The following is a 19892-nucleotide window of genomic DNA, read 5'->3' on the forward strand; positions in this document are numbered from 1 at the left end:
TTTTCTCTCAACGTAGCGGCGGAGGAATGTTGTTGGAAGCGTAGGTTGTATACGCCTTTGTCGTGGAACTTCAAGTTGGAAGGCGTTTTCGTTGATCTGTTCAAGGATTTTGAATGGACCTATCCAACGGTTTTCCAATTTCTTCAACGGACGTATCGTACGAACCCCCAGAATATCAATTTTGGTAGCTGTCTTTGTCTATTCCAGTCAGACATATCTTAGCGAAGCTACCTCTCATCCCAAGGCCTTCAGTCAAAGTCCAAGAACCAATCCCGAATCCTGACAGAAGATTCATTCTCTACCTCGGAATGAAATGATCCAATTGTGTACATGGTCACGTAATGGAGTATATTGAGATAGCTACTGTTTCTGATAATCTCGTTATGCTTATTGTACATATATAAGTAGCATAGTTTACACCTGGTTTGTTCTTAGCACTCTAAGTGGCAAAGAACAAACCAGTGGCCGGAGACCCAATTCCAAGACGGAATCTCTTACCCAGGCTTCTCAGCCTAATCAGTCCACCTATGAGTGTTATCGGAACTTTGGAAGTATGACGTGGAATATAGCCAATAAATAATAATGCAACTCCGATTGCATTGTTGTGACCTTTCGGTTCAGAACATGGGATTTAATTATTGGTGTCTTTCATGACACTCTGCAAATTATACCTTCATAATTATATGTTGTATACGTTGCTTATTGTATACCGTCCAACAGTTGTATACGTATGATCAGCAGTATATTGTCGTGACTAGAGACAAGTTGTAGATACAGAATTTAGAATGGCAGTCAAAAGTCGAACAGAAACGGCTACTCGTCCAAAGTTTTCTTATCAGTCATTTCCAGTTGTACGTAGCAGGTCTCTTCAATGCAAGGTATACATGCGAAAACGCAGCGGCCCTATAAATGTCTTTTCCAAATTGGTATCATCTTATCAAGTCTTATTCGTCCAATGAACCCCAACAAACCAATTAGTTTTGGAGTAGGCTTAATTCTTCAAGAACTCGAACGGCTATCCATATCATAGAATGCTTTTGGATTCCTTATCGTCTCGTTTAGAGACAAAGGCTTTCCATACGAAAAACAATCATTGTTTTGCGACGCAGTCCCGCCAGTATGGTTGAATACAACGACCATTTAGGTCAGGATATGTTACAGAGCTCAATTTATTCACATACGTATTGGTGGATTATATTCCAAGATTGACTTAACTTTCTCCATCGTACAATATAAACCTACAAGTTGATTGAAACACAGATGTGGGTTTGTGGTCCAGTGGCTAAGACGTTCCATTTGCAACCTTGTCGCTCTTGGAAAGGTCCTGGGTTCAATTCCCAGCTGATCCATTCTTTTTTTCAGTTATCCCACCGAATCTGTAGTTCATATTTCCCTCCCCCAGCCGCATCGCCATTGCTCAACATTTGGCGTGTGTTGTTTGAGCTATTCACTTCAATTATTTTCCCCAAATATTATCACTCAAATTTAGAAAAAGCCACATCCATGCAACAAAAACACAATCGAAGAAATTGAATACTGTCCATTTTTTGAGACGTGCTATGAGGTATCAGATGATTCATAAACATCACCATAGTAGAAGCAGTAGATGAGTAAGATGCAAGTAGGGCCTGCAACAACATTGACAAGGCTCCTAGGCAGGAAAAGAAAGACAATATCAAGATACATCCTCTCTACTGTCACATACCATCGCAGTGTTTTTGTCCAAGCCATCAAGTCATTAATATGGCAGCCATAATGTCAAAGAAATTACACAATAATCGAAGCGGGCAAAGAGGACAAGTTGCTTAAAGCAAGAGGACACCAGCAACGAAAGCGATGGCGGAAGCGAGTCCACTTAGAGCCTTGGCAGAGACAAAGGCAGCGTTGGGAGAATGAGAGCTGGACGCAGAAGCGTTGTTGGTAGGTTTCCCGTTAGAAGCAGAGCCAGAGTGACTAGCGGCGGTACCAGAGTGAGAAGCAGAACCCGTAGTGACGGCGGTAGAGTTACCCTTGCCGGCTTTGGAGAGAGCGAGAGAGGCAATACCGTTACCAACCGAAGTGTAAGTCTTACAGTTGGAGGTAGCAGGCGTAGAGAAGGCAGTCGAAGGAGTAACGGTCTCACCCTGAGTCCATGTAGCCTTGGAGCCGTCAGGATTGGTATGGGTGCCAGTGTATCGCTGCTGGAAGGTAGAGGTAGAACCATTGGCAAGGACATAGAGACCAGGGGGGTAGGCTGAGTCACCATCACACTCAGTGAAGGAGTTGTCGGTGTAGTCACCAGGCATAACCCAAGAGCATCCCATTTCGTCAAGAGTATGCTGGCACTGCACGGCAGCAGAATAGGTGGAGTTTTCAGCAATACAGATTCGAAGACAGAACTGGTCATGGGCCATGTAGCTAAAGGAGGTCAGCATAGTTTAACAACTCGACATATACTCACTTCATCCATTCCTCATAATGGACATCTTTGCCAGTGCTGTTTGTTGTAACGTTACCGCCGACAGGGTTACCAAGACCGGTGGCGCCGTGGGGGTCAAGCTCACCACCCTGGTCACCGGCCTTGATATTGAGCTGGGTCAAGTCGCCGAAACCTTGGATCTGCCAGTAAAGAGGAGTCTTGACAAAGTGAACAGCAGTAAGAGTACCGTCGGGGATAACTCGAGCGTTGTTTCGAGGTTCTGCCCCGTGAATTTAGTGTTTTGTGCGTCGACAGAAAGGGCAACTTACGAACACACCAAGCAACTTCTCTGTCCTCAGTCTCACCAATCACAGAATCCTTTTCAGGAGGAGCAAAGAGACAGCTGCGCAGTAACCATTAGTCTATTCACCGCATTGGATTATCCAAAAATCCCACATACAAGTCATCAATCGCGTTGAGAGAAACAAGACGAGCCATCGAGGTCTGGTTGACGGTAGTACCAGTGGTGGGCTCCGCGGGGTTGGTGGAACCCATCGTACCGGTAGCGGTAACCTGAGCTTTGGCCTGTGTGTCACGTCAGGCCTATTCATCTACTTTAGCCAATAAAATAGACGTACGACACCAGCCATGAGAGCAGCGGCTCCGACAATAACCTTGGAAATCATAATGGATAGCGTTTTTCTGCAACAGAGACGTCAACACAGGCCACTTGGAATGCTTTTCTCACTTACTCTCTAAAAAAATTAATACAACCAGCGGCAAAAAGACGAGAGATGAAATGTCAGTGAATGTGTTTATTGGATGCGAAACAAAGGGAGCGAGCGCCAGTAGTAAACTCACCTGACAAGGCTAAAAGGAGGCGAAAGTGACAACAGGAATACGTAGAGGTGAATATAAAACGAGCGTGGATATAACCAGGATGGAAGTAAAGAGAGAAAAAGAGTTTTAATTGTTTTCTGGGTAGTGTTAAAGGGAGAAAAGCGAAATAATCCCAAATAAATATTCAAAATAGGCGAACAAGTGGAGAGGCAGTGCTGAGGCTTGGGGTCTATTTCTGGACGCGCACAGCTCAGGGTTCGTGCATAAGGGGCTACTGTTAGACGTGTCACACACCACGACCATCACCACGCGACTCGTCGGCGATTGCCGCTGGCTCCATTTTAGCTTATTTCTTATTTCTTATTTCTTATTTTTAATTACACTTAACTATTTAGTGTGAATATGTGAGATTGAAGGACGATAATAATATGTCCAGTGAGATTATATGGTTTGTTTGAGATATTAGAAACTTTTTGTAATGCCGCATTACAAAGTACCTGCAGTAGTATATATACAAGTTTGGAATAATCTATCTGCACTTTCTGCTTTAAAGTGATTATACAAGCTTTGAACTTGGTATGCAACTGGGCTGTATTGTAAAAGTATTCGTCTGGGCACTGTCAGCTTTTCTGCTTTGGGATACTCCAGTTCTAGCTCGTACGTTGTGGCAGAAAACCCTCTGACTGGAGCGATGCCATTCGACAAATTCGACGAGTTACCAGCCTCATCATTACGAATGGCCAAGAGAATCTTTGCTGGTAGCGGAATGATGTCTCTTCGGTTGAGCAAGGGTGAGATGGATCATCCTCAGGCACCTAGGTAACAAGTCCTGCGTCGACAGACATCTGGAGTTCTCGAGTATCTCTATTCTTGCAATCATCTGTTTTTGATGATAAATGTAACAGGTGAAGAATACGAAATTTCATCCGTCATTCACAAAAATGTTTTTTTGTGTTGTATTTTGGAAAGAGCCAAAGTAGATTTGGTGATAGAGGATGGGAGCAACACTAGCACAACAGGCTGCTATGAACATGCTTTGTTGATACTCTATTAACCTCGCTCATCCAGTTGTTGGCTCAACAGCGTTATTCTCCATATTCTGTTTATAATCGAATAACGTTAGTAGTCAAGGCCCTAGCTCGTTGTTTGTCTCTATATTGGCAATTCACTGCAAAGCAAGCGGTGTCTCTGGCATATCGTTGCGATGTTGAATAATTCACCGGGGACCTAGTCTGATAGCTTTAGTTTCCTTCGCAAGGCAACAGCTTTGTGGTTATACCGTAAACACCTTTCAAAGAACATTCAGCTATGTGCACAATAGTAAAATTTGCCAAGGTCGTGTAATTCGGTCTACAAACGTGCCGTATCTTGTTCATGCCTTTGTCATTCCTTTGACAAGTGCCGCTGTAGTTGAGCAATTCTTAAGATTTTGTGTTTTGAGTTGATAAGTGTGCATGCGTTGTGATGCGTTAAACTGAATGGAAAGTATCCGGGTCAGACGCCAGATGGCTGTCTACCCCTCTTATATAGAGAGTTTTGACAGTGTACTGGTCTTGGCGGAGCTATTTGTCTGCTGCTAATTCCTGCTTGGTTAATGATCATGTTGACAAATGATGAATGAATCGTAATTTCCTCTTAAGCAGTGCTAGCCGTGTGCCATTAGACCGAGAGATTATCAATAGAGTCTGCCAACCTTTGGAGATTTCACCAGTAACACATTTGCGAGACACTGAAAATGCTCTTAGCAAAGGGATTAAAAAGGCAATTCAACAGCTAGTTCTGGAAATTGAAAACTTTGTGTGCTAAATCCTTCGTGCTTGACGTGTAACGTAGGTGAACTTTGCAGTCGTGATCCTAACCGTTGCGAGATTTTCTTCTTAATCATCAGTATTTAGTCCGCATCAGCTGCAACAATCCTTCAAAACATCTCAATTAGCCATCCGACAAGTCCAGTTCGATGTATTCTTTTGCTCCAAGCTCAAAATAAATGCAGATGCTATACCAGTGTACTCATGCATCCATCCCTAAACCTGAGAAAGATTTTAAGCCTTGAGGGCAAACTCTGCGATTCAATTATTAGCGCATACGCCTCAAGCATACTCTTATAGAAGGTAAACATACTCCTGGCGGGGAAGTGAATATCCTTCTTGTGCTGCCTCTCAGTGACGGCAGAAGCCTCCTTCTTAGTCAATCGTCGGCGGATGGCACGAGTCTTCTTGTATCGGAGATCAAGAGGAAGGTCTGTTACTCTAATCAGACAATGTTGCACACTGTAGCGATCAAGACAACCTACACTTGGACTTTCTGTAAAATTCCCTAAGGTTTTGCCTCTGCTTCTGGTTAATGACAGTGAGGATACGGGCGATGGATTTGCGGACAGAGTTGCTGTGAAAAGGTCAGCCGAGATCTGACTCAATTCGTAGTCCTTCAATCCTTCGACGACGGTGACCAAACCAAACGTTCGGCAGATTACACAACATTTCATCGAATTGGCTCGTCCAAACGCCCTCGATAATGACCAGACTTATCTCCCATCATTCACTCTCTCGTTTGCCAACTCTCCACAATTGAAACCAAAGTCCATAAAATCCTATACCCACATCTTGGTGACCTTGCTGGCAGAACCACCTGCAACCTTCTGTACCCTCAGAGAACCGAGTTCAGTCTTGAGCTCATTAAGCTGTTCCAAAAGGTCTTGCTTGCTCCTAAAAAAAGAGCTGAATCAGCGCTTGCCTCCTAGGCCTGAAAGCTGTTCCCACGCACTTGCTCTGAAGCTCAAAGGCGCGGATCTTGGAAGAGGAAGACGCCATTTCTCTGCAACAGTCCAGTTAGATGTGTACTTGGTTTTGAAAATTGTTTACAAACTCACAAAATTATTTTGTAAGCTTGAAGGTTGGGCGTAGGCAGAAATCACAAAAACCTCAAATTGCAGGAAAGTGAGTCGGCGTTTCGTAAGTTCAATATCGGAGTTTCTTAGGCTATGGTAAGTGGCGCATATAAAATCACGTGACTAGTAACTTTTTACATGTCTGATCTCTAACGGACATCGCCGCTTTTAAGTCATGACGAAGCGTTGGAAAGAAGAGTGATTTCGTGGATCATTTATTGTTTTTATTATTATTTTGTTGTAACTTTTCTTGACTTTGAATTTACTCCCAGATCAAGAAAAAATGGTCAAAATCACATTCAAAACGGTTCAGAATAAGGCAAGTGATATCTTATATACGCTCCATTTTATGCTGACTCGCGATAGCTGTTCACAATTGATGCAGATGATTCAAATACTGTGTGTATACGTGTATAGTCAAAAGGTCCAAATGCTCATATGGTGGATAGGTTGAGGACCTAAAGAAGAAAATCCAAGAATCTCAAAGCTTCCCGGTTGAGAACCAAAAGCTCATCTATTCTGGTGAGATTGAGAAAAATAACTTGTCACTTGGCCATAAACGCTAAACCACTGTTATCCCATGCAGGCAAGATCCTTCAAGATGCATCCACTGTAGAGTCTCTCAGAATTAAAGAAAAGGATTTCCTAGTGGTAATGGTTTCTAGAGTGTGTTTGTGTATTGTCAACTTGGACATAGAAAACTGAGTTGCTGTGAACAGCCAAAAGCTACTCAAGCTGCCCCTGCCCCTGTAGCTACTGATCCAACCCCATCAATATCTGATCCCGTTGCCACTGCCACACCATTGACTTCTACTACTGAAGCTCCGCAATCTGCCCCCGAGCCTGCTCCGGCCCCAACAGCTCTCTCTTCTGAGGCACCTCAATCCGTAGAGTCTACCCAGCCTTTGGAACAAGCTCCCCTTGGAGGATCTTTCTGTAAGTATTTGTCATCATAGATTCGAAATGGAGCTTGATGAGGTATGTGTTAGTGACAGGTTCTGCGTTGCAGGCAGCTACCGATAGTATGGTTGAAATGGGTTTTGAACGCGAACAAGTAATCCGTGCTTTGAGAGCGAGTTTTAATAATCCTGATCGAGCTGTCGAATACCTTATGAGCGGAAATATCCCCAATGTAGACACATCTGCTCCAACTCCTGCTGAGCCGTCCGCCCCTTCTTCAGTTCCTGTAGCCGCCCCTGCAGCCGAGACACAAGATGTGGCTCAACCAGTTGCTCAACAGGCTCAAGCTCCTGCCCCTGCGGCCGGAAGTGCAGATAATTTGTTTGCTGTGTGTAATTTGACATTGGTGTTATAGGCAGAGCTAATCGTTGTTTGAAAGGCTGCAGAGGCTGCCATGCAACGTGACCGGGGCAACCCTAGTGGTGGTCCCACACTTTCAGGTGCTGGTACTGGCGCTGGAGGCGGCCCTCCTGGGCTCGATCAACTTCAACAAATCCGCGATGTAAGTTGAAACTGATTTCACTGTCGACTTGTATTCAACTTTTTGCACAGATGGTTCAACAAAATCCTGCAATGATTCAACCCCTTCTTCAACAAATTGCCGCTGAATCTCCAGAAATTGCTCAACTTATTGCACAAAATCCCGAGGCTCTGTACGAGCTCCTAGGCGGTGGAGGTGGCGAGGGTGATGAAGATGATGAGTTTGGTGAAGGCGGGCCTGTAATGAGGATCAACTTGACGCAAGAGGAGGCTGCCGCTGTAGAGAGACTTGAGGCTCTTGGGTTCGACAGACAAATGGTGTTACAAGCATATATGCTTTGTGATAAGAATGAGGAGTTGGCGGCTAACTTCTTGTTTGAAAATGCGGAAGAGGACCAACAATAATGACACAGGGAGAGCGCATACTACGGAGAGAGTCACATTAAATTGTCCTTAATGTGTGAAATTTACGTATGCTTTATTCATTTGAACTGAGCTGTGTTTTGAAATGTAGAATACACTTGCCCACTATAGCATCTAATGAATCAAAAGCATGTTTGTGTAAGTGCTGATGCATACCCAAGATTACAATCAGAGAGGAAGTCATAGTTGCCTATGTCACAAAGGCCGTCTCCCCCATCTGTTTCATTCCACCACCGACATCGTCAACAATCATACCATATCCTTTAACTTCATTCTCCCCTATAACTGCTTCTGTTTCTCTTTGATTCTTTCTTTTGGTGGGAACTCCCGCATACTTATCTCTCATTTTTTCATACTTATGTCTTTGTTCTTTTGAAACACTTGGCAATGTTTTTTGCGCGGCCTTTGCAAAGTGTTCAGGCAAGACTCTTAACGACTTGGTACCTTTCTCTACAATGTCCATAGGTTCTGATTCTACTGACGCCTCAAACATTCCTATCGCTTCTAAGGCACCTCTTAAAGCGAGTGTGGCAGCTTCGCGCACAAGAGCAGCAACATCTGCGCCAGAAAATCCATCACATTTATCAGAAGTGATAACTCTTTTGATATCTGACCAAGCATCCTCATTGATAGGTGTCTTTTTCGTATGTGTCTTAAGAATCTCAAATCGCTCGGTTGCGCTTGGAAGATCCACGTACAGGAGCTTGTCCAATCGGCCTGGACGTACCATAGCAGGGTCAATCATGTCAGGTCGGTTGGTGGCACCAATAACATATACAGCTTTACGTGAGTCGAGACCATCAAGTTCAGTGAGAAGGGTGTTAACAACCCGGGCAGACGACTCAGACATAGAGTCATCTCTACGTGGAACGAGGGCATCGAGTTCGTCAAAAAAGATAACACATGGAGAGGAAGCCCGGGCGCGGATGAATACTTGACGGACGGCTCTCTCAGATTCGCCGACGTACTGTCTCAAATTTTAAGCTTCATATCGGCAGGAGCAAAAGAAATGGTAAGAAGATGGAGAACACACCTTGTTGAGCAGTTCAGGCCCTTTGACGCTGATGAAATTGGCTCGACTTTCGTTGGCGACAGCTTTTGCTAAAAGAGTCTTTCCACAACCTGGTGGACCCCAAAGTAAAACACCACTAGGAGCATCAATGCCAACTACGCTGAATAACTCAGGATGCCTGATGGGCTGTACAATAGCCATATGTAGCTCGTCTCGTATGGCAGAGAGGGCGCCAATATCGGACCATGTGACGTCGGGGATGGTAGCAAAACCTTCTCGCTTGGCACTTGGCTGGACAATCTTGAGCGCAGCGATAAAGTCTGCAGGGGTGAGAGAAATAGTAGCAAGTTGATCCGGAGTTAGTGGTGAGGGGTGACTTATAAGGAACTTAGCGATAGGGGTATCTCGAATGTCTTGGGGAAGGTTTGAAAATGGTACATCATCGATTACCATATTTTCTAGTCCATCAGGTTCAGGAAATTCACGTTCACCTGTTCCCATTTCTTCAAATATGCGTTTGACGGCAATCACTCCCGCTTCTGTGGTAAGTGCTGTAAGGTCTGCGCCAATGTATCCAGGAGTAGACTTGGCAAGCGCTCGAAAGTCAACATCGCCAGAGATACGCAACTTGGAGCAGAGAACTCGGAGGATTTGCTCTCTTCCTTCTTGGGTGGGTACGCCCATCTCAATTTCATGATCAAACCTTCCTGCTCGCCTCAACGCAGGATCCAGGCTATCAGGCCTATTAGTCGCGCCAATAATGATGACCGGTTCCGCTGACACTGCTAAATCATCCATCAGCGTGAGAAGCTGAGCGACAATACGTCGTTCCATCTCTCGCTGCGCATTTTCTCGTTTGGGGGTAATGGCGTCGACTTCGTCGAGAAAAAGAATACAAGGGGCGATCTTTTTTGCTTCATCAAACGTATCTCGGAGGGTCTTTTCAGATTCTCCTGACATGCCAGATACTATTGAAGGCGCTGAGATTGAAATGAACGGCAGTTGCAATTCCTATCTCGAGCAGTCTTGATTAGCATAAGCTTTGCCTGGCTTCTAATTAACTGACTCCTGCAAGACATTTGACCAACTGTGTCTTGCCGCCACCTGGAACGCCGTGCAACAAGACACCCTTGGGTCTAGGGACACCCGTGTGCAAATATATTTCTGGATGGACCAACGCCAACGCAACAATTTCGAGTAACTGGGTAATCTGGCTCTGCAACCCACCCAGCACGTTCATACCGACTTCGGGAGGAGCATACTTTGCTGCGACTGTCGACGAGCTTGTCTTCGGCCGCTTCCTCTTCGGTGCAGGTGGCGTTGATTGTGGTTGTTCAAGAGGAGTTTGGGTGCCGGAAGCGGTAGATGATTCTGCTAGCGGGGTGGATATATCGTTGACTGGAAGGGTTCTGCGAGCCCTCTTCTTTTGTACTGGTGCTGTATTCCATGCTGCTGTTATACTATCATTTAGAGATGGAATACCACTCATTTTATATTTTGTTCAGAGTTCAAATTCAAATTACTTTCTTTTAATGAAATGATATATAAATTTCTGCAACCAGCGTCTCAATTAAAAATAAAATTGCATTACGTAAAAAACGCGTAAATCCAGTCAACCATTTTACGCGTCTATTTAATAAAATCTTGCATTTACTTACATTCCCTTTTTTATCATCTTTTCTCTCTCGCCACCCAATTTTTTTTATAATGTCTCACGAACAAGACCCATTTGTTGGCAAAGGAGGAGAAGATGACGACTTTGAACCTTTAGCTCCTCTTCTTGTTGCCAAATTACAAGTTAGTGCTAGGCATCACGGCTTGAAATGATGCCTGCTTACGTCTATGCTCCTGCTAGGAGGCTGGTATCTCAGCCCAAGATACGAAAAAGCTTTCCGATGCTGGATTTCATACTGTTGAAGCCGTCGCCTTCACTCCAAAAAAGGCACTATGCACCATTAAAGGTATTAGTGAGCAAAAAGCGGATAAGATTCTTGCCGAGGGTATGTCCAATAACAGAACACTGTCTGATCGTACGAATTCTAATCAAACCGACAGCTTGCAAGATGGTTCCTATGGGTTTTACGACTGCAACAGAAATTCATTCCAGAAGATCTGAGTTGGTTCATATCACAACAGGTTCAACCGGTTTAGACACAATATTAGGAGGCGGTATTGAAACAGGAGCCATCACAGAGCTTTATGGTAAGTTTCCGGTTGGCATCCATCACCTTGAGATTGACACTCTTTCAAGGCGAATTTCGAACAGGGAAATCACAAATTTGCCATACTCTCGCTGTCACTTGTCAGCTTCCCGTTTCAATGGGTGGAGGTGAAGGCAAATGCTTGTACATTGATACAGAAGGAACTTTTCGGCCCGTTCGTATGCTTGCAGTGGCAGAACGTTATGGCCTTGATGGAGAAGAAGTGCTTGACAATATAGCCTATGCTAGGGCATATAATGCAGATCACCAGTTACAATTATTGGTACAAGCGAGTGCCATGATGGCTGAGTCTAGGTACGTTTTATCTCTCAAGCAGATAAGTATCTGACAAGAGGACAGATTCTCGTTGTTGATTGTTGATTCTTGTACTTCTTTATATCGAACAGACTTCTCAGGAAGAGGTGAATTGTCGGCGAGACAAATGCACTTGGCCAAGTTTCTGAGAACTTTGATGAGACTCGCCGATGAAGTAAGTTTTTGTTTAGCGAAACCATCACGCAGGCGATTTGACACGCAATAGTTTGGCGTTGCAGTCATCGTGACGAATCAGGTAGTCGCCCAAGTCGATGGTGGACAATTTGCGGTTGCGGATGCAAAGAAACCAATGTGCGTCCATGTATCATTAATTTGTTCAGGACTAACTCAGATCAGCGGCGGAAACATTATGGCCCATGCTTCTACAACACGTCTAAACTTGCGAAAAGGCCGAGGGACGTCGCGAGTATGTAAAATTGTCGACAGCCCTTGTCTTCCCGAGGCCGAGGCCATCTTTGCCATCAAGTTTGTCACTGCTTTACTCCTTTTGGTTGATGCTGATCTGCTAATGCAGTCCGAATGGTATTGGTGATCCGGAAGAATTGCAAGAGTAGGCTGCTTCGAGTTTTGAAGATAACGTGCAGTCTTGCTACTCAGTGATGTTTTCGGGCTTTTGATATTGTATGATAATCTCTTTGAGATTCATAGCTGTTTGCATGTATAATTGTTGCTGCCTACTTAAGGTACTGTCATGTTTTTGTCTTGAGACTTTTGTTAATAATAAAAAGATTCCGTTTTGAGACGCGTTTTTTTTTCGGCTAACTAGGAAATAATGAGTGACATTTCTTTGTTTTCTTCTTCATTTCATTCCAAATTCTCTTCTAAAAAAGTACCAATGAAGCCAGTTGGCTCTTTATTTTTAGGGAGAAAATTGCCCTCCGCGGGATCACTTCTCGTCGGTATCCTCGTTGGGCTGTTGGTGGCTTCGGTAAGTACAGCGAGAGGTAAAACTTTGGAAAGAAAGCGCTGATTTCAGTGAATAGTTACTTCGACGTGGAGATGTAAAAAGGTTTTTCAGAGCTTGAGAAAGAGGGCTGACGATTGCCTTCATAGTCTAGTGCTGAGCCATGGCGAGGCCATGGGGCAAAGTCAATACGACCCAATCTTATCTCTGGCTCATCCCGTCTTCAACGGTCACAAGTCACCCTCCCGTCTGTTCAGCAACGTCTACACATCCTCCAGTTGATGAGCAGCTTATCGGCACACCATACCAAAGAATGTTTGCGAAATCCTCAACCTGTTTATGTCGAGCAGGCCAAGAAGAGATATACTCCGCTCGTGGGGTATAAAAAGTCATGGGTTAATGGCAAGAGTTTTTTTGCAAAGATCTTTGGTAGTGGCCAAGATGCCCAACAAATCAATAGGGATACAAGCGGGGAGTCAAGATTAGAGAGTATTAAAAGAGATCTACAAGCAGATCAGCATAAATATTTTTTTGCAATCAATTTGTATAACTCTTTTGACGTTATTCCCGACATCTTTGCGACTCTGTTCAGAGTTTCCGCTATTTTGGGATATCAAAATGTTTTTGTGTCAATCTACGAGAACGGGTCCAATGACCAAACCAAAGCTCTGCTCAGGATTTTTGATGCCCTTGCTCGAACAGTTGGTCTCAGAATTACCATTCGCACCTCTATGCGAACACGAGGTCTGTTCAACCATCGTATCGAATATCTTGCAGAAGTCAGAAATGCCGCCATGCTTCCTCTTCACGAGTTGAGAGATAATGAAGGCGAAGTGTTTGACTCAGTTGTGTTTATGAATGATATTCTTCCTTGTGTGGATGATTTGCTGGAGTTGATTTGGCAGAGCAGAAGGCAAAATGCTGGCATAACTTGCGCGTCCGATTACATGTACCATGATGAAATTGTAAGTCAAGCATTCTCATAATGGCAGTTTTTGACTTTGAAATGCAGGGCGCGCCAGTCTTTTATGACAATTGGGTCGCCCGAGATATCAACGGTACCGCCCTCGAAAATGCTCCATTTGAGCAGATCTTTCATCACACCGAGTCTAACCATCGATTCCAACGACATCTTCCAATTCAAGTGCAATCCTGTTGGAATGGGATCGCAGTATTAGACCCTGCTCCATTTTATGATCCTCCTCATGTGAGATTCAGGATGGCCAAATTAACGAATGGTGAATGCTCTGCTTCTGAATGCTCCCTTATTTGCAGTATGTCTTGCATGCTCACAATTTCACCATTCCACTCAACTTACTTTGAACTCATAGATGACTATTTTAACGCTGGTTACGGTCGAATCGTTATGGTCCCTCGGGTCAAGCTCGCTTATGACAAGAAGGTCTACGATATTATTCATCCTGAACGACGGAATCTCACTGCCATTAGAGGATACAAGCGTATAGGCGGTTTGCCTGATGATCCACGTTCCGATCCCCAGGATAGGAGTTGGTACGGTCCGCATGACAGGTTGTTCACTGAAGAAGAATATGAAGAACTAGATTTCCAACCTGGACCAGAGTATGGTAAGTCTTGAGTCATCGTTTAATCAAGTATAAAATATGATACAAAACTGATCACTGCGATGATATAGTATGGTGTTGGGGTTGGGATGGTGCAGGTGATCTGGATGGGCCTGATGTTGATCCTATTTGGGAACACATGCAGCCAAGATCGTATTCTGAAGAGGCAATTCAGATCAAACACTTTAGAAACTTGCCGGGGTACTAGAGTCAAGTAGAGATTCAAGTAGAAGCAACATGTACAAGGGCTTAACGCAAAGATAGGGATGATGGCTGACATTAGGTTTTCATACTGTTTCTTTATTTTTCTTTTAGAAACGCATAGATCTATAATTCTTTAATATAAATTCTCCCATGAGTTTACTAGAAGATAAGCAGCCGATTTCCGACAGGTCATAATAATAACTGCATCACTGCTCCTGTTTAAGCCTTCATCTCCGCTGAACCAGCCAAGCTCTCAGTCGTTGCAACATCCCCCATAGTACCCATAGTGTCAACCTCTTCTATGCTTTTCTCCTTTGGCCAGCCCCAAAATCTCCTCTCCCTACCCAAAGCCCTCTCATCTCTCGGTAGTTGTTCGTCCTTTTGTTTGACTACACCAATATATTGCCTCAGTTGCCTTGGTCTCTTGACTGGGGCCAAATTTGTTGGCTCGGGCTGGTCTGGCCGAGAAAAATGAGGGTAAGGAAGATGGTGCTGATAAAACTTGACGTAGCCCGGCTGAAGAGCGTAGAGGGTAAAGTCTTTACCAAGGGCTACATTCTGTCCGGGATGAAATTCGGCGCCTCTTTGGCGTACAATGATGGTACCAGACCTAACATATTGATCTAAAGACATTGAATGTCAATTGAATAAGACATCAACGAGCAATGTAGAAAGACTTACCACCATACCGCTTTACTCCCAATCTTCTCCCAGCCGACTCTCTTCCGTTCTTGGATTTTCCACCAGATGCTTTTGAAGCGTATCTGATTTGCGTGAAGAGTGTAAATCCATTGTGAAAGCTTGAATGGCGAGAGAAAATGCTCAACATGAACATGGCAAAAGATGTGTCTGAAAGAGAAGAAGAAGAGTAAATTAGAATAAGAAATAATAATAAAAAGGCGATTAACAGGGTGGGCGAAATAAATTTCACAACTTTTGGCCTCCACCCATTTCATTTGTTTCTTTAATTTCAATTTATAAAAGACAACTTCGGCTTCAACTAAAACAAAATGAACAAATGAATGAAGCAGACCTGCATGCACAAGAAGAGCTGAGAACAATAAGGCTGAACCAGAATCTGCGTCGTCAGCCACTTTGGGTTGACAAGATGTTTCTCCAAGCAAGGCAATGGAGTAAATCATCTCATACTAATCTTTCTCGACAAAATGACATAGCAAAACCCCAAAGTCCATCTAAAGAGCCAAGGGTATACCCTCTTCCTCTTGAGCGGCCAAAGACTAAAGGTTTTCCGGAACCTTGCCATTAGCCAAGTTGTTTCATATGACGAGCTTTTTTGTCAACTGTGTTGGAAAACTTTGACAAACCAAAAGACTTGGCTGTGTTGTGTCGAGTATATCGTGAATGGAAGAGAGTTGCTAGAAGAAAGCTCTATAATCATGTATGGATAAGGCCTTGTAAACATCGTTTGGCAGTACAGAGTCGTCAAAACTTGATATTGGTATAGGAGAAGCTGTCTCTCATGTTAAAGTAAGTTTTCCATGGCCATCAAGTGATAGAGTTGACTCACGAGAGTATAGATTGACATGCTGCCTGAGTCTCTATACCGTAATCCAGAACTGTGTTATCTGGTTTGTCGTCTTGGTACAGCCTTGAGCGGGAAAGGTTCATCGAACACAGCTCGCACCATTTGTTAAAAATTCGGTTCTTTCCTTTGGCAACTAGAAGTGAAGAACGATCCAAATTGGACAACCACGCTCAACTGGCTATGTCTAGAATGAAAAATTTGGAGTCTTTGGTTTGGGCAGTAAGCATTTCGCTGTATTAGATATTTACAAGCTTATACCGGACGTTTAGCGAGACAAATTACTAAATCCCGATTTGTTGAGAAGCATTTCTCAACTGCCGCAAATTAGCTCTCTGGTGTTATCAGGTCATGCTCATCACTATTACAATCCCTGTCTTATCGGTGGCATGAATTTCCTGTAAGACTTAAGAATTATGGTGCCCAATCCTCACTTCGTAAGCAAACTGTTAGACGTAGTTGCTGCTCTTGCCATGAGGGCGAGCAGAAGCCTCAAAGAGCTCAGTATTGTTTGTTAGATAACTCGATATCGTAGCGAAACCCGTTTGATTGATTGATTGACCGGAAGGGAACAGGCCTAATCTTTGATAGACGATACCATATTGAAGATAATGACCCCACACTTAAGGAGTCTACGTCGATTGGCATTGTGGAGATGCACAAGGATATCTAGAATAAGTGTATCAAGACTTTTAGAAAAAAACAAAAGGAGATATACTGGAGTTATCACTCGATGCTCTTCCAAATTGCGTAAGTTGTGCAGTCAATGGTCGATTCAAATATCTGCAGCCTAATCGCTCTATTAGATGCTGCTCAATTTCACATCCTGTCCCCCTATGCCTAACCTACGTTTCCTCTCTCTATCAACAGCAGCTTCTGATCATGTGTCAGTTACTACTGTAACCTCACCAGACCTTCCACAGCTACTTTGCTGCCCCGCTTTAGATATGCTTAATCTTGCTATCTCTTCATCGAAACGTTTTATGCCTCTAAACGCCTGGCAAGTATTCCAAGAACAGCTTTTAAAGCGCTCAATGTGTTTGTCTTTGACTAATTTCGTCGTTGAGCTATCAAAAGTCTTGGATTTCATCTTGGATGTAAATCTAGCCTTGGAGGAACTATATGTGCTAGTAACTTCACCCGAAGTAGTGACCAAGTGGTTCTCGTCTATCAAATAGTTCCATCAAGATATATTATGTGAGTTTTTTTACCACATTTTTGGATCAGTCCCGTGGCGTTGTTGTCCATTTTCTTCGAGGCGTGACTGAGTGCATGAAATCCGTGAAGCAATTTGGTAGCGCAAGCATCGTATTTGAAGCTCATAGGCAATTAGAAGATCACGAACAAAAAGATTCGTGGAGCTTTGTAGATGGTCACAGATCTATGTTCCGGGATATCTTCAAGTCTGGAGGGCATAGCCGAAGTAGGGCCTGAGAGTCCTAAAGGTGACTGTAATTATTGCAATATTAGTGCTAATGCATAGAGTTGGAGTACGGTGATGAGTATAAAGTGACTACTCTTGTTCCATCTTATCTCCATCGCCATTCTCCTTTGCTCTTTCATCTTCTTCCTCGCCTGTAGCATCTCGTTCACCCTCGCTTCCATCATTATCATCTTCATTCTCTTCCTCAGAGTCTGTATACTCATACGATAAGCCACCCTCTCCGCCTTCGGCTGTCCGTTGTGCAGCCCAAGCTTGAGCTGCCTGGAAGAATTTGTAGGTAGTTGGATTGGCTTCTTTCTCATCGTCAGGGAAAACAAGGTCCCAATCTGTGTAAAAAGTGCGTCAGCTCTTCTCCAAATATGATATTTATACAAATGACCGTACACTCTTCAAGTTCCCCGCTACCATCCTCTGCCTTCCTCCACCTCTTCCTAGTTGTGGGCATCATCTCCTGCACCTTGCTCAGAGTCTGCTCATCACCGTGCTCTTCTTCAAAGTTCTTCCAGGCCTCCAATAACACCGCCCTGTCCTCTTTTTCGGCCTTTGTGCGAAGGTCCTTATAACCCCTCTCAAACACTTGTCGAGCTACCTCAACATCACCCGCTTCGCCCTCAATCTCGTTGCCTTCTTCATCCTCCCCTTCACCAAGAGTTGAGATCTCCATCAGAGCATATGAGATCCAGACTTTGACATGCGATGTTCGCTCGAGAAGGCGCTCGTACAAGCTTCGTGCTCGTTCACGTTCACCTTCCCCAGCTTCAAAGTCAATGTACGCTTTCCAAACGATTTCTGGCATATCGAGAGATTGCTTTACAGCCAACTCAAAGATAGCCCGTACGCGCTCAAAGTCTTCTACAGCGGCTTCAACTTGGGTCCATTGTATCCAAGCAGAGCTGAGGGAAGGGTCATAAGTCAAGAATTTTTCGTATAGTGTTCGGACACGATCGAATTCACGTAATCTCATCTCCAATTCGATGTAGCCTGTGAAAAGTTTAGGTTTAGGACACATGCCAATACCAGCGCCAAGAACTTTTCGTGCGGCTGTAATTTCTAAACGTCGAATCTCGAAATAAGCATAAGCAAGCCAGAGCTATCAGAAGGTGAGCACATATCATTTACTAAGTTTGGAGACGTAACTGACCTTGGCAAATGTGAAAACCTTGTGAGGGACAAGCTTGATGGCAGCCTTATACACATCACGAGCTCTCTCAAAGTCTTTTGTGTCTATTTCCTCAAATGCAGCGTACTGTAGCCATACTAGTGAACGGTTAGTTCTTTTGCGACAAGCCACGACTGGGATGCGTACAATAGATATATCTTCTCCAGTAACGCTTCTCCGCAGCTGGAGGAACATTCGCCACGGATCTCTCGTATACCTCTCTAACTCTTGTCGGATCTGCATCTTGTCCATCTTCCTTGTCCGCCCGATAAGCATCCTCCTCAAGTCGGGCAAGTGAAAACCATGCGTCATAGTTTGTAGAATCATAGGCAAGCTCTTCTTCGTACTGAATGCGTCGTTTGCCAAGTACGGTAAGCTCTACGCCAGCACGATCTCCATGCTGTTTCTCAAATTTGGTGTATTGAGAATACACTATTGAATGTCAGCCTTTGTGGCACACTACCCAGCCACGGACTTACAATTAGAAGACTTGGATCTTGGTAGTCGCGCCAGAGCAAACTTGTAGATTACTCGTGCTCGTTCAAACTCTTTCAATCTAGTCTCCATTCGAGCAAACGCAGCAAAGACACTCTGGGCCTTCTCCACTTGCTCTTCTTCGTCTCCAAAAAATTCTAATGCGGTTTGAAAGACTTCTCTGGCCTTGTTAGGTTGGCCTCTCTCTTCTTCAAATTTAGCCCAGGTAACCCAGTTTTTGGGGATCGGCCGACATGCAATCCAGCGTTCGTAGATAGCGGAAGCGCGGTCGAGCTCATTGTATCGCTCCTCGAGCTTAATGTAGCTTTGCCAAGCTTTGTCATTTGGCTCCCATTGCATCCATCTCTCAAAGATCTGGCGAGCACCAGGGACGTTGAGTAAAAGCTCTTCTAGATAAACGTATTTGTACCAGAGCTGAATCATCTGTTAAGCACATATGTATAGCTATGGTCATAAACTCACGGCATCAATACGGGGCAAAAGAGTAATTGCGCGGTCAAAGAGATTTCGAGCATGATTGATGTTTCTTGCTTTTAGTTCCATGTCGGTGTACTTGCCCCAGAGGTCGACTGATCTTGGGTCCACATCCAAAGCTCGTTCAAACACCGATCTTGCTCTCTCAAACTCATTTTGACTGGCCTCCCATTGGGCATATTTAATCCATGCTGCGAACACATAAGCCTCCAAGCCTCAAGATCGCAAAAATGCAGATACTTACTCAAGATACTATCCCTCGAATATCTAATCCTCGATTCAAACTCTGTTCTTTTTCGCCCTTGAAACTCTGTCAATTCTTCCAAGTCTTGTACGCGCTGCTTGGGCGCCTGGATTGCAGGTTCTTGCCTTTCTTGAGCTTCTCTCAAGAGCTGTTCCGCGGTAATCTATCAAAGATTAGATATATTAGTGTCCACTTCATACGGCGAGCAGTCACAACATACCTGTACGGCTGCAGGAGCTCTATTTCGTACTCTAGGGGCACGATCTCTTGGGTCTTTTCCTGCCATGGCCAATTTATACGCCTAC

The 19892-nt window shown here is 44.2% G+C and overlaps 9 protein-coding genes and 1 non-coding gene across 10 annotated transcripts; 5 read left to right on the forward strand and 5 right to left on the reverse strand.

Moving 5' to 3' along the window:
• The first annotated feature begins 1264 nt into the window (after window positions 1-1264).
• Window positions 1265-1349, forward strand: L203_104834. Its single transcript has one exon. It is a non-coding gene; the product is annotated as a tRNA-Ala (tRNA).
• A 456-nt stretch (window positions 1350-1805) lies between these two features.
• Window positions 1806-3084, reverse strand: L203_104835 (uncharacterized protein; the record flags this gene model as incomplete). The annotated part of the gene is made up of 5 exons (XM_066214210.1): window positions 1806-2397; window positions 2441-2678; window positions 2728-2801; window positions 2859-2983; window positions 3037-3084. The coding sequence occupies 5 exons, from the start codon at window positions 3082-3084 to the stop codon at window positions 1806-1808; spliced, it is 1077 nt and encodes a 358-aa protein (XP_066070307.1).
• Window positions 3085-5280: 2196 nt separating this feature from the next.
• On the reverse strand, window positions 5281-6285 carry L203_104836 (uncharacterized protein; the record flags this gene model as incomplete). The annotated part of the gene is made up of 7 exons (XM_066214211.1): window positions 5281-5300; window positions 5360-5479; window positions 5532-5623; window positions 5839-5943; window positions 6002-6052; window positions 6108-6123; window positions 6264-6285. 7 exons carry the CDS (start codon window positions 6283-6285, stop codon window positions 5281-5283), a joined length of 426 nt encoding a protein of 141 aa, XP_066070308.1.
• Window positions 6286-6408: 123 nt separating this feature from the next.
• On the forward strand, window positions 6409-7970 carry L203_104837 (UV excision repair protein Rad23; the record flags this gene model as incomplete). The annotated part of the gene is made up of 8 exons (XM_066214212.1): window positions 6409-6444; window positions 6492-6524; window positions 6575-6647; window positions 6712-6791; window positions 6845-7061; window positions 7115-7413; window positions 7465-7587; window positions 7638-7970. The coding sequence occupies 8 exons, from the start codon at window positions 6409-6411 to the stop codon at window positions 7968-7970; spliced, it is 1194 nt and encodes a 397-aa protein (XP_066070309.1).
• A 208-nt stretch (window positions 7971-8178) lies between these two features.
• On the reverse strand, window positions 8179-10489 carry L203_104838 (uncharacterized protein; the record flags this gene model as incomplete). Its single annotated transcript, XM_066214213.1, has 4 exons — window positions 8179-8955; window positions 9022-9733; window positions 9959-10011; window positions 10067-10489. 4 exons carry the CDS (start codon window positions 10487-10489, stop codon window positions 8179-8181), a joined length of 1965 nt encoding a protein of 654 aa, XP_066070310.1.
• A 218-nt stretch (window positions 10490-10707) lies between these two features.
• On the forward strand, window positions 10708-12091 carry L203_104839 (DNA repair protein RAD51; the record flags this gene model as incomplete). The annotated part of the gene is made up of 8 exons (XM_066214214.1): window positions 10708-10797; window positions 10856-11000; window positions 11056-11202; window positions 11252-11516; window positions 11562-11691; window positions 11743-11828; window positions 11874-12002; window positions 12052-12091. The coding sequence occupies 8 exons, from the start codon at window positions 10708-10710 to the stop codon at window positions 12089-12091; spliced, it is 1032 nt and encodes a 343-aa protein (XP_066070311.1).
• A 281-nt stretch (window positions 12092-12372) lies between these two features.
• On the forward strand, window positions 12373-14232 carry L203_104840 (uncharacterized protein; the record flags this gene model as incomplete). Its single annotated transcript, XM_066214215.1, has 6 exons — window positions 12373-12465; window positions 12521-12538; window positions 12591-13406; window positions 13454-13715; window positions 13773-14027; window positions 14096-14232. The coding sequence occupies 6 exons, from the start codon at window positions 12373-12375 to the stop codon at window positions 14230-14232; spliced, it is 1581 nt and encodes a 526-aa protein (XP_066070312.1).
• Window positions 14233-14447: 215 nt separating this feature from the next.
• On the reverse strand, window positions 14448-15063 carry L203_104841 (54S ribosomal protein L27, mitochondrial; the record flags this gene model as incomplete). The annotated part of the gene is made up of 2 exons (XM_066214216.1): window positions 14448-14851; window positions 14910-15063. 2 exons carry the CDS (start codon window positions 15061-15063, stop codon window positions 14448-14450), a joined length of 558 nt encoding a protein of 185 aa, XP_066070313.1.
• Window positions 15064-15708: 645 nt separating this feature from the next.
• Window positions 15709-16949, forward strand: L203_104842 (uncharacterized protein; the record flags this gene model as incomplete). The annotated part of the gene is made up of 7 exons (XM_066214217.1): window positions 15709-15716; window positions 15767-15817; window positions 15867-15993; window positions 16044-16171; window positions 16214-16280; window positions 16468-16521; window positions 16578-16949. The coding sequence occupies 7 exons, from the start codon at window positions 15709-15711 to the stop codon at window positions 16947-16949; spliced, it is 807 nt and encodes a 268-aa protein (XP_066070314.1).
• Window positions 16950-17284: 335 nt separating this feature from the next.
• Window positions 17285-19873, reverse strand: L203_104843 (pre-mRNA-splicing factor CLF1; the record flags this gene model as incomplete). The annotated part of the gene is made up of 8 exons (XM_066214218.1): window positions 17285-17541; window positions 17600-18305; window positions 18357-18472; window positions 18522-18806; window positions 18854-19283; window positions 19332-19534; window positions 19588-19750; window positions 19808-19873. 8 exons carry the CDS (start codon window positions 19871-19873, stop codon window positions 17285-17287), a joined length of 2226 nt encoding a protein of 741 aa, XP_066070315.1.
• Window positions 19874-19892: the final 19 nt, after the last annotated feature.

This window comes from Cryptococcus depauperatus, chromosome 6 (genome assembly GCF_001720195.1).
Source record: "Cryptococcus depauperatus CBS 7841 chromosome 6, complete sequence".
Taxonomy (NCBI): Eukaryota; Fungi; Basidiomycota; class Tremellomycetes; order Tremellales; family Cryptococcaceae; genus Cryptococcus; species Cryptococcus depauperatus.